At 40.3% G+C, this 15,167-nt stretch overlaps 1 protein-coding gene across 1 annotated transcript; it reads right to left on the bottom strand.

Annotated features, from left to right (window-relative positions):
• Positions 1-1,142: 1,142 nt before the first annotated feature.
• On the bottom strand, positions 1,143-14,529 carry LOC102105792 (pancreatic lipase-related protein 2-like). The gene is made up of 14 exons (XM_088059660.1): positions 14,509-14,529; positions 13,416-13,514; positions 10,910-10,958; positions 9,960-10,114; positions 8,863-8,988; positions 7,236-7,370; positions 5,477-5,585; positions 4,746-4,862; positions 4,543-4,665; positions 3,547-3,665; positions 2,750-2,879; positions 2,457-2,568; positions 1,776-1,943; positions 1,143-1,281 (listed from the first exon to the last, which is right to left on the bottom strand). Exons 2-14 carry the CDS (start codon positions 13,416-13,418, stop codon positions 1,218-1,220), a joined length of 1,410 nt encoding a protein of 469 aa, XP_087915786.1. The 5' UTR covers positions 13,419-13,514; positions 14,509-14,529; the 3' UTR covers positions 1,143-1,217.
• Positions 14,530-15,167: the final 638 nt, after the last annotated feature.

Genomic DNA, 15,167 nt, shown 5'->3' with positions numbered 1-15,167 from the left:
AGGTGTAGTCTGGAATAGGAAGCAGGAGAGGAGAGGACTGGATTTATGGTGTTGCAGGATGCTGTGGCTCTCTCTTGGGACACTGTGGAGCTTCCCAGCATTGTTCACATTTTTCCTTGCCATGTGTCAATTCCCCAGGAGACTTGCAGGACTCAGAACTGCAGGTCTCTCTGGCTGGACCTCAGACTTGTGCTTAATTATGCTTTTAATTTTTTTATACACTTGTGTTTAATCAAGAATACAACAGGATTGGGGTTTTTCTTAAAAAAAAAATCATTCAGAAGTTTATACTCATAAATATTCTCATGGTATTTCTACCCCTGTTTCTTAGAAGTTTATCTGCCCAAGTGTTTTTACATCATTTATCAAAAGTGGGGAAATGGGAATAAATTATTAACTCTTTCCTCCTATTCATTATCTCAGAGTTTGGGTTTTATACTTGGGAAAATATCCACTGCCTTGGTCTCTTACAGCTGCAGGAGGCTCACTCCTGCCATGCTTTGCAGAGCAGCAATGGTCATTTCTAATGTGAAATGCTCAGGTTTTGCTAAGCCTGGTTACTCAGAGTTTCTCTTGAGGAGTTTCAGTGGGCACTGCAAATGCTCATGTTTGAAATTAAACAGTATCACACAGCAGGGATTTAGTGTTTAGCTCCTTCCAAAGTGGGGAGCACTTGAGGTTTGTCTTATCTGTGTTTTCCAAGCAGGTGCAGGTAAAAAGGGCTGTGCTCACCTGCTGCAGGAATAACCTGGCCTTGTGCTGCTGCTGCCCCATCCCAGAGTGTCCTCCGAGGACAGGGCTCTTGTGTGGGGCTGGAAAACTCTGACCAGCTCACAGGCTGCAGAAAGGATGTGTTCCAGACCTGCAGGGGTGTGCTGAGGACACAGGTTTCCTTCAGAGTGTTTGGTAACATCCCAGATTTTCCATCTGTCACTGTGGTGGGACTCAGCTCTCCCCTTAAGGAACAGGTAGAGTGAGACTGTGCAGTGTTTTAGATGGAGTTTAAATGGAATCTGGTTGCCTCACAGTTACAAGTAAAATAAACGTGGCTCAAACACGAAAAACATTGACAAGTGTGTTTGCAAAGAACTAAAAATAACCAAAAGGAGAAACTATTTTTTTTTTTTTTTAATTTGCTTTAATTGTGTTTTTTGACAAGATTTTCATGCACAAGACTGAGGGTTTACTCAGCTGCCGTGTACAGACCTTGGGGATCCCTAGCAAGGTGTGAGTAACTGAGGATCTCCATATGTCACAGTTCCATGGCCACAAAAAGTTGACCTGGGAAGAAAAAAAAAATGCTTGAATCAAGATTTATCTCTTTCTGCCCAATGGAAAATGAAAGGGTGCCAGATGTCACCTTGAGGGTTGTTAATCCAGCCCATAGTCCCACTGAAGGTTTGCTAAATGCCTGCTGCAAAGATTATTAGCATCTGCTATTAATAATAACAAGGAGAATTTCCTTCTTTTTGGGACCAGCAGCACAATTTGAGGTTTAATATTCTTTATCTTGGATTGTAATTGTTTTGCTGCAGAAAAGCTAAACATTTCAAATTATTCATTGCTGTATTTTTTTCCAGACAGTTATTCCCTGATGCATAGTCAAACATCTGATTTTTCTGATTTTTTTTCTGTCTGAAGTACAATGCCTAGTCCTTTTCCTTATTGAAATTCACATTGATTACAAACCATGTGTCCAATTTAACACTATTTCCCCATCTTTTCTCTTAGGTTTTTTTCACTTGCCTTCTGACATCTAAGTAGGATACACTTACCTATGTCCATCTGCCCCATATATTATATTGACTGTTTCTGCTCCCAGTCTTGCCCAGAGCAGAGAGAATATAGCTTTATTCCAGAGAAATTCTATTTTTGCAGTGTTTTTGGGGTTGATTTCAACATCAAGATACTCTGTGTAAACATCATCTTGAGAGAGGTCTCCACTGCAAATAGAAGGAAAAATGGCATCACTAAGTTTAACAGTTCAGAGATCACTGAAATAAATCACATTCTCCACATATTTTCAGGTTTTCTGTTTGTTTGTGTTTTTTTTACAATAGAAATTTGCATTTTTGCTGTTCTTTGTAAGAGCACAGGGCACTGGGCAGGGCAAGGAGAGGATGAAAACCTCAGTATTGAGCACTTCAAATGTCCTGCCCTGGGGAGATGACCAGAGTGAGACTGGGGCTGTCCCCAGAGCCTTTGAGTGCTGAATTTGCAGGATCACCCACCTGGAGCTCAGGAACACAGAACTCATGGAAATGCCTTCCATTTCCTTTTGACAACCATCCATCTGCCCTCATGGTTCTTACTTAAGTAATAACTTCTTTCCTATCTGATGTTAAGCAGAATATTTGCAAAGCAAGATGAGTGTTAACACTGCTTAAATATGTGGAAGGTATGTAGATTAATGTTAGCAACATTAAACACTGTAGAAAAATACTAATCTAACTTACCTAGCAACTTCATATTCTTTTGAGTTCCCATGTGTGTCAGAGTAAACCAGGTTTATGTCTCCCCTTGTTTTCTTTACACCAGACAATTTGATAAATACTTTTTGTCTCCAAGCTGCATAAATAAAAACAAAAATAAATCCAGATTATCACTGGTGAGCTTACATAAGTAATGTAGCATTTTCTCTCAGAGCTATTAGCAGTTATTTATAGAAGCAGCACAGGTGCATGGCTGTAAATTGCATCAAGGCACTTTTCAAACTTGTAAACCACTGTAACAAACCTTCTCCACTTACTAGCAAAAGGCTCATCTGCTGCTGTATTTAAAAAATACTTTTGGTCTGCCCTCTTCAATTTTTCTGGGAATCTGTCAGCATAGTGCCCCATCATTGGACATCCCTCCTGTGGACAGGGGAAACATTTTCCCTAGGGAAAACAAGAGCATCAATTAATGAGGAACATTCTTTTTCATGCTAGCCCTTATGAAATTAAGGCTCCAGATGCAGTTCTGGTCTTGCAAAGCTGTGGCAGTACTGTGCATTTTCATAACACCAAAACCTGATAAACTTGTTTTAGATAATGGCTCCTGCACCCAAGAGGGTGCAGAATGAACAGGTTTGATGCCTGTGTATGGTAATAGCCTGAAATTTGTTAGTTCAAATATTTTTCAGTTAGATTCTAGTGCAAAATATGGGCCAGTTTTACTCTCCTAGTCAAGGGGAACTTGCCTGCATTCACAAATGGGGGGAAATGAAAGGAACATTGTTCATTAGCGCATGTATTTAGGTGCTCTAATCAGTGTCCAATGTAAATTAGAGAGCAGTCAAGGATTCTGGAGGCTCTAAACGTAGGAATTCTACGTTTCTTCTAACATAGGTTCCCTTTGCATAAAGGTTTGGGGTGAGAATTCCACGAGCTTTTATTTTTGCTCCCAATATTTTGGTGACATAATTTTATACTTCAGGATTCCTTTTCCAGAGTGGAACTGCCGTGTGCTGTGCTTCCCCCAGCCACCAGCACCCAAGTGGTGTCTGCTCCAGATACCTGGAACATTTCCTTTACACCTCACCCCTTCCTGGGCTGGAATACTTACTTTCTTAAAGGATTCATAGGAGTCACAGGGATATGCCAGGAATCCGGTGGGGTAGAGGATACTTGCAAAATAAAACTCGTGGCTGCGTGAGTGGTGGCACCCCCCAAAGAGTGTAGCATCTGTTGGAAGAAAGTTTATGAGCTTTGGTGAAATAACCTCCCTTTATCCTCTGCAAGAGTGCCACTTTTCTCACCATGGAAACAGCTCAGGCACAGAACAGAACAGCAGCATGGGCCTGTAATAATTTCCTTTTGGTCTGAATTTCTAGTTGCAGGAAAAATTGCTGGGTTTTGGTGTTTTATCTGGAGAATGGTGTACCATTGTCCTAAGATTTCAGCTGGCATGCATTGGTCTGCTATGATGTAATAGTCTTTTTAAAATATATATATATATTTTTACATATATATATAGTGTAAGCAGTCATAGATGCATATATATATATATATATATATATATATATATATATATATATAGCAAGATAACATTCTTTACAGTTTTAAGGGCTTAATAGAGCATGGAGAAGCTGTCCAAACTCTCTGAAAAAAGAGAAGTTTCAGATTCAGATGTGAGGCATGTACAGTCTCTGGAAACACTCAGTGCTTTTACCTAATTCATGCCTTAGAAGTATTGGATGCCCTTTACAGCATCTGCAAGAAACCAGAGGTGGTGTGGTCATGCTGCTGATTTGGCCTTTCTCAGCCTGGAAAGTCTCCTGCTGGGGTTGTTGGACCTGAAGACTCCCTGTTTCCTGCCTTTTGCATCCCATTTCAAATTACAGAAGCAAAGCTTAGGCAGACATGACACCTCCCTTCCCTGCAGAGTTCTCTGTTCTGTTCCAGCCTTTGTTGTTTCTTATTTCCTTTTTAACTTAGGAGTAAACAGGCAAAAAGCTATTTTGTTTTCCTGTTTTCTTCCAAATAGTGGACAATTTTCACAGTTCATGTTTCAGAACTGACCAAAAATAAAATCCAACGCATGTTGGAATTGTATGTTTACCTGCAATGATGGCTTCAAAATCACTTTGTTTCATCTCTAGTATTAAATCAGTGCATCCAGGCATCACAGTTCCTCCATTTGGATAAAAGTCCAGGTGCCCAGTGGTGTTATACATTCCAAAGCCTGAGACATGCATGGAAAGCTGTCAGAGTCCTGGTGCCATGTGCATCCCTGCAGGTACCCACTGGCACAGGAGCACTTACCTGCTGCAGGAAAGTGAGCAGCATTGCTGTGTATAACATCAACAAAATTTGCATCTGTAGGATCCAGTCTCACCTCGGGAGGAGTACCTTCAAAATAGGGCCCAGCAGGGTCTAAACCTAAAAAAAACCACCCCACATTTATTGGCTGAAGGAGAGAGAGAGAGGTGTTGCACCTTAATATATCATTTGCCAGGTCATGACATCAAATGTTTAGTTTTGCAAAAGGCAAGCACAATAATTATAATAATTATGTGAATTCCAAGCTAAATTATAAAAAATGTGTGGATGGTATGGTTTTGTGAACCTTTCTGAAAACTTACTCCAAGAGAAGTAAAATATTTTTTCAATAGATTATATAATGGCATATTGTATTACTAGGAAGGAGGCATTTATTACCCACAGATTTATTACTGGACTCCCTAAGCTGTAAATGGGGAAAACTAAGGGTTCTTTCTTTGTCTTTGTGTGGGGCTTGATGTAACCCAGTGAATGATGGTAATGTTACAAACATGCTAGCTATGCTTGTCCTTCCACTAAAGAGTACTTCACCTAAACAGAGAAAGAAGATGTAATAATTACCCTGTCTCTGAGAACCATAAATTTTGTCTGCTTTTATGACAGGCATCTCCAGCACTGCCAGTAATTTAATTCCAGTCAGCAGACCAGTGTGTTGCAAGTTTTTTTTCCTTTAAACACACGCTGTTAGCTCTGCACCTTGGTGAGCAGCCTACCTGTTATCCGTCTGATGCCTCGGATCCTTCTTCCCGCTTCCCCTGCAGTGTGTGCTCCCAGACTGTGGCCAATTAAATGGATTTCGTAAGGGGAGTACCCGAACATTTTCTGATCATTAAAGTGGTGGTGGTGGTGGTAGGAGATAAGAACACAGGCTTTGAATAACAAGCAAAGAGAAGGTCTGACATTATGGGCCTCTGGGAACATCTAGGCCGACTTTCTGCATAGCAAACAGAGGGGGTGTTCCTAGAGTTAATTGCTGTTTAAATTACACTAAGAATTGACAGAAAAATGATCCCATCTGGAATTTTACATGCATAGTGATGAAGGGTTCACTGTTGTAGTGTTGGCATATGCTTGCTGTATTCCATTATCCTGTGTGACAAGATACAGACCATCTTTCCCATTTGGATCAATGCCTAACGTCATCTTCCATAAAAATGATCTTACTTTTTTCTTTATTTATTCTTTGAAGCCCTTTTTTTTTGGTCACATATCTATTCTCCATGCCTGTTTAGAATATGTGGTCATATAATAAGATTTTCACTGCCAAGCTCAAGTGGGGTGATGTCCATTCTCCTCTTTACCAGATCTCCCCTGTGCAAGGCTTGCACTGCTGAGATATTATACTTGCATTGAGGGTAGAAAGGGAGACAGAAGGGACACATTCATTGCATTTTGTAGCAACCAAAACCAGCAAGGTTGCTAATTGATTGAGTTTTTTACATGAAGTTTTGTAATGTGTGTGCCAAAATTAAGGCAGATCTGGAGAAGTGGTGGCAGATTAGGTGGCAGATTTCTCTGAAAACGTTTTACTGCAGTGTTTCCATTTACAATGCAGCTGAACCTTTCTGACAATGAAACTTCAGAAATTTTTAAATTAGGGAAAAGAAAAGGAAGTCTAAGTGTCACTTATGCATTTTTGTAAGGGAAGGAAGGGTGCCCTAGGCTGCACATGATGCAGTAACAGGGACAGTAAATAAGAAACTGAACACATCCTTCAAATAACCTGATATTTATACATAGAGGAGAGAGATCCAGAAGCCAAATGTGTGAGGCTACACATGATTTCCCCAGGAAGGAACAGTAGATTGTAGCCTGGCAGAATTTGGTAAAGTGTTCTTTAGAACACCCTTTAAAATGAGCCTCAGGTTCTTGCAAGGTTGGCACTTTGTCTCGTAGGCTCTGAGGCAACCTTAAGCTGAACAGCTCCTGGCCAGGGTCAAGTCCAGTGCTAGGCAAGATTCTGATTTTCAGCTGCTCCAAGAACTCGTGAGTCTTTCAGAAATCAGTGGCAAACACACAAACTGTGTGAATGTGAACACCCACCTTTGGGAACACGAGGCTCACAGCAGGGGAAAACTGGACAGCTCATCCTGCCCTTAGACAGCAAACACGGAATTATCAAGTGAGGCAGCTGCTGCTCGTTTTGGTGCTGCTAAACTGAGATATTAATGCAATTCTGGCACGGGTGTATAATGCTGGGAAACCCTTGTGAGCATGAGCTCGCCTGATTCCCGAGGCTCGGCTGTAACATGGCATGGAGACGTTGCCACCTGCTGGTCTCAAACTTACGGGCACGTTTGTGTCCTCTGTGGCTGGAGCAGTCCTCCCACGGCCCATCCTTGCTTTCATCAGCTGGATCTCAGCTGCACAGCCCTGCCTGACAGCACAGGACAGGTGCCAGCCCCAAGCAGCAGTGTGGTAACCCCGGTGTGTGTGCTGAGGAGAGGCAGGGGCCAAGGCAGGCTCATTTACCTGCAGAGCTGATATGAAATACGCAACCTCAGCGCCCAGCACTCGGATGTTGTTCACTGCACTGACGTAGGTGCCTTTTGCTCCCTCTTTCCAATCCACAGCGATGCAGTTGATGTTTTCCACTTCCAGCAACAGCTGATGTGGGAACACACAAAGCAAAGGATTTAAAGAAACAAAATAACAAACAATCAGAGATTCAACTGAAACTGGAATAAGGATTAAAATGTAACATAATAATCAAGTTTTTCATTCTTTACTAAATGGAACTCTTCACTGTAGCCTGTACCACATTGAAACACATCTTCTTACAAGACAGAATCATTCCTCAAAAAAAAAAAAAAATCAATTATAAAAACTGTAATAAAAATATTTTACTTTATACACCATTTCTATATTTGAAATACTTCTCCATTTCTGTATGAAATGCCATACAACTGCACAGTAGATTCTATGTACAGTGCTGTGACTTTCTCTGAGGGATGATGGTAGTTTAACTGAATTGTATAAGAAGCAGTCTCATTTACCAATTGGGCTTAAAACTGTGAAAGTTGTGTCAGACTTAAAAAAATTTGAAGGAGAGAGGAAAAGTTCTATTCCAGCAAAGAAAGCATTGGTCACTTTGGTGCTGGGCACAGTCCTGCAGAAATAGTGATTTTTCCAGTGGAGGAATCATGTGTTAGTCTGCAGTTACAGCTTTCTGTGAATAAAGGTCACCTAAGGTTTGAGATAGAGCCAGGAGTGGTAACAAAAATTAATCCATGAAAAACAGCTAAAGGTGAATGATAAGGAAAACAGAAGTGAAACAATAACGCATCCTGGACTCACTCCTCTCCTGTGGGGACCGCAAGTTTGTAGTGTAGTGAGCCAGAAAGAATTGCTGTTTCTTTAAAAAAAAAAAATAGAGAAAGGAAATTTAATATTTCAGAGTAAATTTTTCATAGATTTTAGAACAGAAGTAGTGCTGCTGATTTGTGACTTAATATCCAGTGGTGTCTTTTCCCATCTTGGCCAGTTCCCTGCCAGCACAGAAGCAGCAGCAAGTAGAGCAGATCTTGCTTGTCTGCCAGAGCCAAGGTACACTCTGCTGGTTTTGTGGGAGCTTCCACATTTCATATTTGAAACGTTTTTTTCCACTGAACTCTGTAATCAAACAAAAAGCAGAAAGTTTGGTGGTGTTCTTACATTTGTTTGCTTGGGTTTTGTTGTTGCTTGGGTTGTTGGTTTTCTTTTTTTGTCTCTAAGAACTGGATAGTGGTGAACCAGGGTAGTATTTATAGACTGAAACTTGAGCTTTACTAGTCAGGAGGGCCCTTGGACTGAAAGTTCAGTTGCTGCTTTGGGGAGCAGCTGTGAATTGGAGTCTAATCCCATGTCTGGACATGAGGACAGCTCTGTTCAGTTACTGCTTTGATCTGATCTACAGGGCTTGCAAATGGAAACTCTAGAGAAAAACCATGTCAGAGAGGACTGAGGGGCTTTGACTACGCTGCATCTTCCCAGGTGGGAACACCTTGGTGTATGTGAAATTCAATTCTTGTTTTGCAATGAACTGTAAAATGCGTGGTGGACATTAATGCCTAAAGGATACCAGCCCAGCTGATGGGAACCAGAGGATAGTGTCTCATACCAAGCACATTTCTACCACCCAGCCTGTTTTTCCAGTGCTGCCAAATCCATGAATGATGAAGGAGGTTTTCCTGTGTGAGGAAAAATGTGACTTCTGGATGGTTGAGGAGTTTATTGCCGAGATCACCTATGGGATAAAAAAAAATAATAAGGTTTTATCTGTTCCTACTTTTGAACATTTTAAAAAAGTCAGCTAGGTCATACTCCCAGGACTAAAGGGACTCTGCTTTGACAGGACAAAGTCTGTGGTTTGTGGAACTCAGGGACCAAAAATCTCATCTCTCTCAGTTCCACTATGGTTTCCACAGAAATTAAGCCCTTGTGGTTTTTTCTGCCCCCAAGAATTCTTCATGAAGAACCCCGTTTTGCAGAATATGAAGCAACCTAAAAGTGCCACATTTTCACAGGGTGTCTCTTGGCTTGAGGTGATGAATTTCTCCAGGGGGCAGCCCACCAACTCCACAATTCCTGCTCCGGCTTGTCCTTTTTCTGACCTGACCTTTGGCTTCAGTGTGCTGCTCTGCTTCTAATCTGCAGCCTGTTTTTCTCATTAGCCACTCCAGAAAGGCTGGAAGAACTTCATGCAAGGACTTCATGCAGTAAAGCTGATCTTCACACATTGCTGCAAGCTACTTAATTATCTGTTCTTGAGAATGTTATCTCTCTGTATTGTTTTCAGACAAATACAGGGGCTGTGATGTGAGCTCAGGGAGTTTGGGTGTGGAAGGGCTGTGTCCTAGATCATAAATATACTGGAGTTTAATGGGAAGTAGTGGAAGCTGTTTTCTGATTTATTTTATCAACAACAGAAGTGCTGAGCAACCTGCTCCTGAGTGTATCTTAGGTGCTTCAACCTTCCTCAGACTTAAATACATGCAAAATGTAGTCTGCCATAACCTATATCTTAAATCTTCTAAACTTCTTGTGTCCTACAGTTCATTCATGCATTTTTTTTTGTTTTGCCCCAAAGTATATTTGTTAGTGTACCTTCAAACTATCTTCTGTCTTGTTTGCCTATGGTGACTGACACAGACTTTGTAACAAGTTAACAAACAGTTTTAGGTTCAGTCAGCTTTTGATGTCAAAAATAAATGTCACCTGTGAGTTATTTCCTGTTTCTCTGGTGTAGAGAGAGAAGCTGATGTTCATCTCTTCTGGAGAATCAGGCAAACCTGTCAGAAGCCTCCCTGGTACCCCAGACCAGGGAGGGTCATCTGTGAAACAGCCAAGCCTGGGGTAGCAAACTTCTTTACCTAGAGCAGAAGGAACAACTTGTTTATATCTATGATTCTCTTGCTTGATGATGTATTTGAGACTAAAGCAGTTTGAAGAGCAAAAATCTAAGGATTTAATTTTATGATTGATTTTGAAGGTCATTTATGAGTCCTTTATGTGTATTGCCTGAAGTGGGAACAGAAGAGGAGCTAAATAAACCAAGTAAAGGAGGATAAACCAAGTAAAGACCCCCACAGTATTTTGACACCACTTTCTAGGCTTGTGAAAGATTCAGTTCCTTTTTACAAAACAGCCTAGTAAGAAATGCTTGTTAGAATTGCTCCTGCATATCTTCTACTCCAAAGCATTGTGTCTCTGTCATGGGAATGAAGGTAACTTTGTACAAAGAGTGATATGAATATTTCCTTCAATATAGTAGTTTTCCTAGATCAAATGACTCTTGTGCTCACTCACACTCAACTGTTATGTTTTAGAATTGCTGTGCTGAGCACCCTGTTGCTGGTCAGTTCTTTGTAAAGAGCAGCAATGTAAGGACAGATTTTGCATGGCCTTGGTAGAAGTAGGACACGCGACTCTGAATTTCTCTGTGGATTTTCAGCACGGTTTTGCCTCTTGTGTTCTTAAAAATGAATTTTAAACACAGCAGAGCCTTTTAGCATTAGTTCCATACACTGTAATAGACATTGACCTACAAAGACCCACAAATCATGCTACAATTTCAATGTAAAGGAAAATAACAGTCATCATCTGCTATGTACCACTTCATCTGAATTCACTTTCTAGTGACAGTGTTTAAAGATACAATTTCTCACCTGCTGCTCTGCCAAGGAGATAAAATGCAACAATCCACATTCCAACCACCTAAAGCAAATTGAATACACAGGTTAGGCATTTTATTCCAAGGGTTTTGTCCTTTTTAAAAGAGTGTAATGCAAAGAGAAATGCAAAGACCTGCACCTGAAGAGGAATAACCTCACACATTGGTGTGGCACAGGGGGGACCCATCAGCCAGAGAGAGGCCAGGGGTTCCTGGCAGACACCAGCTGACCGTAAAACAATGTGTCCCACAGCCAGCAGCATCCTGGGCTGCTTGAGGGGGAGTGTTCCCAGCAGGATGTGGGAAGGGATCCTTCCCCACCACTCAGTTTTGCTGTTCACTGCATTTCTTGCACAGACAATGCTGCCTGCAGATTGCTGCTGGACTCAATCAGATCACAGGATCCTGATATTTTTCTGGCTGTGGTGGATAGGTGAGAGGTGTGGTACAACAAGCACAGTGGTACATGTAACTTGTTGAAGTCTACACACTTGGCAGCTTAGGTCCCACACTTGGAGAAAAGCTTTGATCAGATTCCTCTCCTCTACACTTTCCTTACTGGTCTTTTCCACAGCAAGACTTCCATTAATCTCATCCCCTCCCCTCATTCAAGTGTTCTCAATTTCCTTTTCTTCTAGGTGTTTCCCATGGCACCCACCTCCCATTTCCAACATACTGCTTTTCTTTTAAACCAAAAATCTGAGTTTTCACCCCTGGCCACTGGGATAGCTCATTAGAAATATTAAGAAAAAATGGTAAATTTGTTAGTTATAATCTCACTATGTGCATAGCACTGTCCAAGGGATATTTTTACAGATGTGAGAAAGCCAGAAACACAGGACTCCAAAGGTCCTTGACACTACAAAATGCTTTCACAAACAAAAAAAGAAAGAACTGGGAATTTTCAGAATTTGTCCTTGAAGCTCGTGTGGCACGTGTCAGACAGGAGGGATGTGTGATCCACCTGTGTGCTTGTTTTTGATGGAAGTGGGATTACTTGCCTGTAATGACATGGTTTCCTAACAAAGCCAAACGGGATAGGTCACAGCACTCTCTAATAAACTCTGAAGTTCCTGTTTGGTAATACTTTGTTTTGTTTGTGTGTTTGGGCAGAGGAGTGAGGATGAATATCCCAGCAGTGAGCAGGAGCTGCAAAATGCAGAGCTGAGAAGAATCATGAAATTTCCTTAGAAATACAGTTCTGATCCTAAGCCTAATTTATCCATTGATGTAGTTACCAGAGAGGAAAACAATCTGCTCGAGGAAAGTGGAAAGCAGAGAGGAAGTGTGGCAGTAAAAGAGGAGAGAAAGGGACCAGGAGTTACTCTAAGCAGGTGGAGAAGGGCAGGAACAGAGAGGTCCCCACTGCTAGCCAAAAGGAGCAGCTCCATTCAGCTGGAATGTCTGTCAAGGTGCCCATCTTTGTGGTGAGAACCTGGTGACAGTGCAGGAAAATCACAGCTGCTGTGGCTCATCAAATGAATTGGAGAGCTCCACAGGGTTTCTTAATATTAATGGACAGCCCTCACACCCAGGGAATGTACAGTCCATGTCAGGAACACTACAGCAGGACGGAGTAGAATTTCTTCTCAGACCCAAAACCTGAAAGGCGAGTAATGATTTAAGGAAATGTGGGAGATTGTTGCCAAATAAAAGTGATAAGTAATTTCCTTCAAAGGATCTTCCTTAGAAGGCAGAAAAGAGAAATGATCATGTAGCCAGGGAAACCAAAGGAGTAGCAGAATTTTTATCGTTTTTGGAATGTTGATACATTCTGTAATTAAGAGAGTTGTAGTTTGGGTAGAAAATAATTTTTTAGTGGGAAGCCTTTCTGTATCAGTCTATATTAATGATAAAAAGATGGCAAAGAGGTTAAAAAACTATGTAAAGAAGAGTTCAGGCAGCATGCAACTTGAAAATTCTTCCAGTGGGCATTTAGGAGGCGTAGCTCTGAACAAGAGGAACTGGAACTACTTGTTTGTGAATGTGATCTCAGCCTCCCCAGTGCTGCTGGCAAGAGGCTGCTCAATGCTGAGCTCAGGCAACATCTCAATGAACAGAAGAAATGCAAACCTGCACTTAATATTCTTAAATTGATGTTCAACTCAAAAAAAAAAAGAAATATAAATTGTAAATACTCCCAGGCTGCCATCCAAACGTATAAAAGCTGCACTGGAGCAGTGGTTATTCCTCACTACAGGGCATCAAGTCACCTTCAGGACACTGTTGCTCAATCAGTGACTCATGGGCCACAGTGGAGGGTTGGGGAGATATGAGAAAGTCTGCATAATGACTGTCTGCAGTGTATTTTTAAGTCCCACACCTGTACCCACACACCTTCCTTAGGAAAGGGACACAGAGCCTTAATGAGGAGCAAGGCCAAATCTCAGGACTTCTCATTTATCAGTATTTTAAGCCAATAATGTCACTGCCATAAATAGATTTTTTTAACATTTTAAAAAACATTTTTAATTTATTGAATTGATAAGAATTTTACTCACCATTCTCTTATAAACCTTGTTATCTATTTTTTCTGGTGAGCTGTACCAGGATACAAAAATGGCTGCTGTTTTCTTTAATGAAAATTGGAGAACTTTATGCTGAAAAAAAAAAGTAATAAAAAATAAATTTAAAACCTATGGGTAACTTGGTAAAGTGGAAGAAATTAGAAGAAAACAGGGGAGGCAAAAAAGGGCAATATTGGTAACTGGGAATTAATGGCTAAAATTTACACAGATTTCATAGGCAAAATAACAATGTCAACATGTATCATTTATGGGTGTTACAATTAAGGAGAAATACTTGATGCATGAAAGAATTAGGAAGACAAAATATTTTTTGTCTGTCTTTACCAAAACCAGGTGAAATTCACAGCAAAGAATTCACAGAGATTCTCTGTTCAAAGAATAATTTTATGTCTGATGTAGAATAGCTGTTAGAGCTGAGAATTCAAAAATCACGGGATTTCAGTAACTCATAGCTGATAGTCTTTTAAAAAAATCAAATTTTTTTAAAAAAAAATTTAAGTTATTGATTTGTAAGAAACATCCAGATACATAATTTGCAGAAAATTAATATGATACTAGGTAAAAAACTAGGATGAATGACCTGAGGAACTTCAGACCTATGGAATTTCAGTCCAATATCAGCCTGAAGCATAATAATGAAACTCTCCACAGGAGAGCTTCTCCACTCACTCATGAAATAAAAATTGTGAAAAGCTGTTAAAATATAGTGTAATTGAATTCAATTACATAACATGACAAAGTAACTGACAGTCCTATAAGATCAACATTTTAAATCACATGATACTTGGATTTTAGGAAGATTTCTGCCACTTGATACTTTGATTAAGGAAGTAAAATTATATCCATACAAGTACTACAACAGTTAAGTAGATTAAAATTAAACGCATGGATTAAGTAGATTTAAAATTGAGTAATTATTGTAGTTCAGCCTTTAGCTGGAAGAACTAGAAGGCAGCTCCTGGATTTACAAACACAGTTTTTGCTACTGTGAACCATTATGTAACCACATGTACCACCCTATCATATATCATATCATATCATTATTCTATCATGTATCTTATCTTACCACGATCAAGGTCTGATTCTGTGTTTTAGCTTTTTAGCTTCAGGGGTTTTTCTGCTCACTGCTCATGCTGGATCATCACTGATGAAGGCTTTAGAGGAATCAGTTACTGGCATTAAACTGAATTCCAGCTTTCAACACTGATATTGCTGGACATGAGCTCAGACTGAAAAAATACTGACATCTAGGCTAAAGTATAGTAAAAAAAGTACAGTTTTTGGATGTAGGATTATTTTTTGGTGTTTGGGGAATTAAACACCGTCACACTGTCTGCAGATCTGAGCTGAACATTTGAGGAAGCTGTAACTGAAAAGACCTTTGAAGTCTTGCTAATGTATTTGTAGTGACTTTTGAAGTGCCAAGGAACTTGTTATTCTTTGTTTCCACACATACAGTTGGGAGAATACTACTTTCCAATTTTCAGGTCTGCTTTACCCCCTTTAGTACTGAAGTTTAAGTTCTCTACCTTCTTTCAGGTCTTTTTGATGAGTGATTTTAATTTTTTTTTCCAATTTTTTTCTTGCCTTGCCACTCCAACCATACTTCCTATGCTCCATCAATGGCACTGTCCTGAAACAGAGAATATTTTTGCAGTTCTGTCTTTCTACTGTTTTATTTCTTCTTTTTCAGCAGTTTGCCTCAGCTCTCAGTTAAAATTTTAA

The sequence above is a fragment of the Pseudopodoces humilis genome, chromosome 9 (assembly GCF_049639895.1).
Source record: "Pseudopodoces humilis isolate 2021_Gansu_Grassland_sample_001 chromosome 9, ASM4963989v1, whole genome shotgun sequence".
Taxonomy (NCBI): Eukaryota; Metazoa; Chordata; class Aves; order Passeriformes; family Paridae; genus Pseudopodoces; species Pseudopodoces humilis.
Note: the sequence above shows the minus strand (reverse complement) of the source record. Positions and strands in the feature narration are given on the sequence as shown.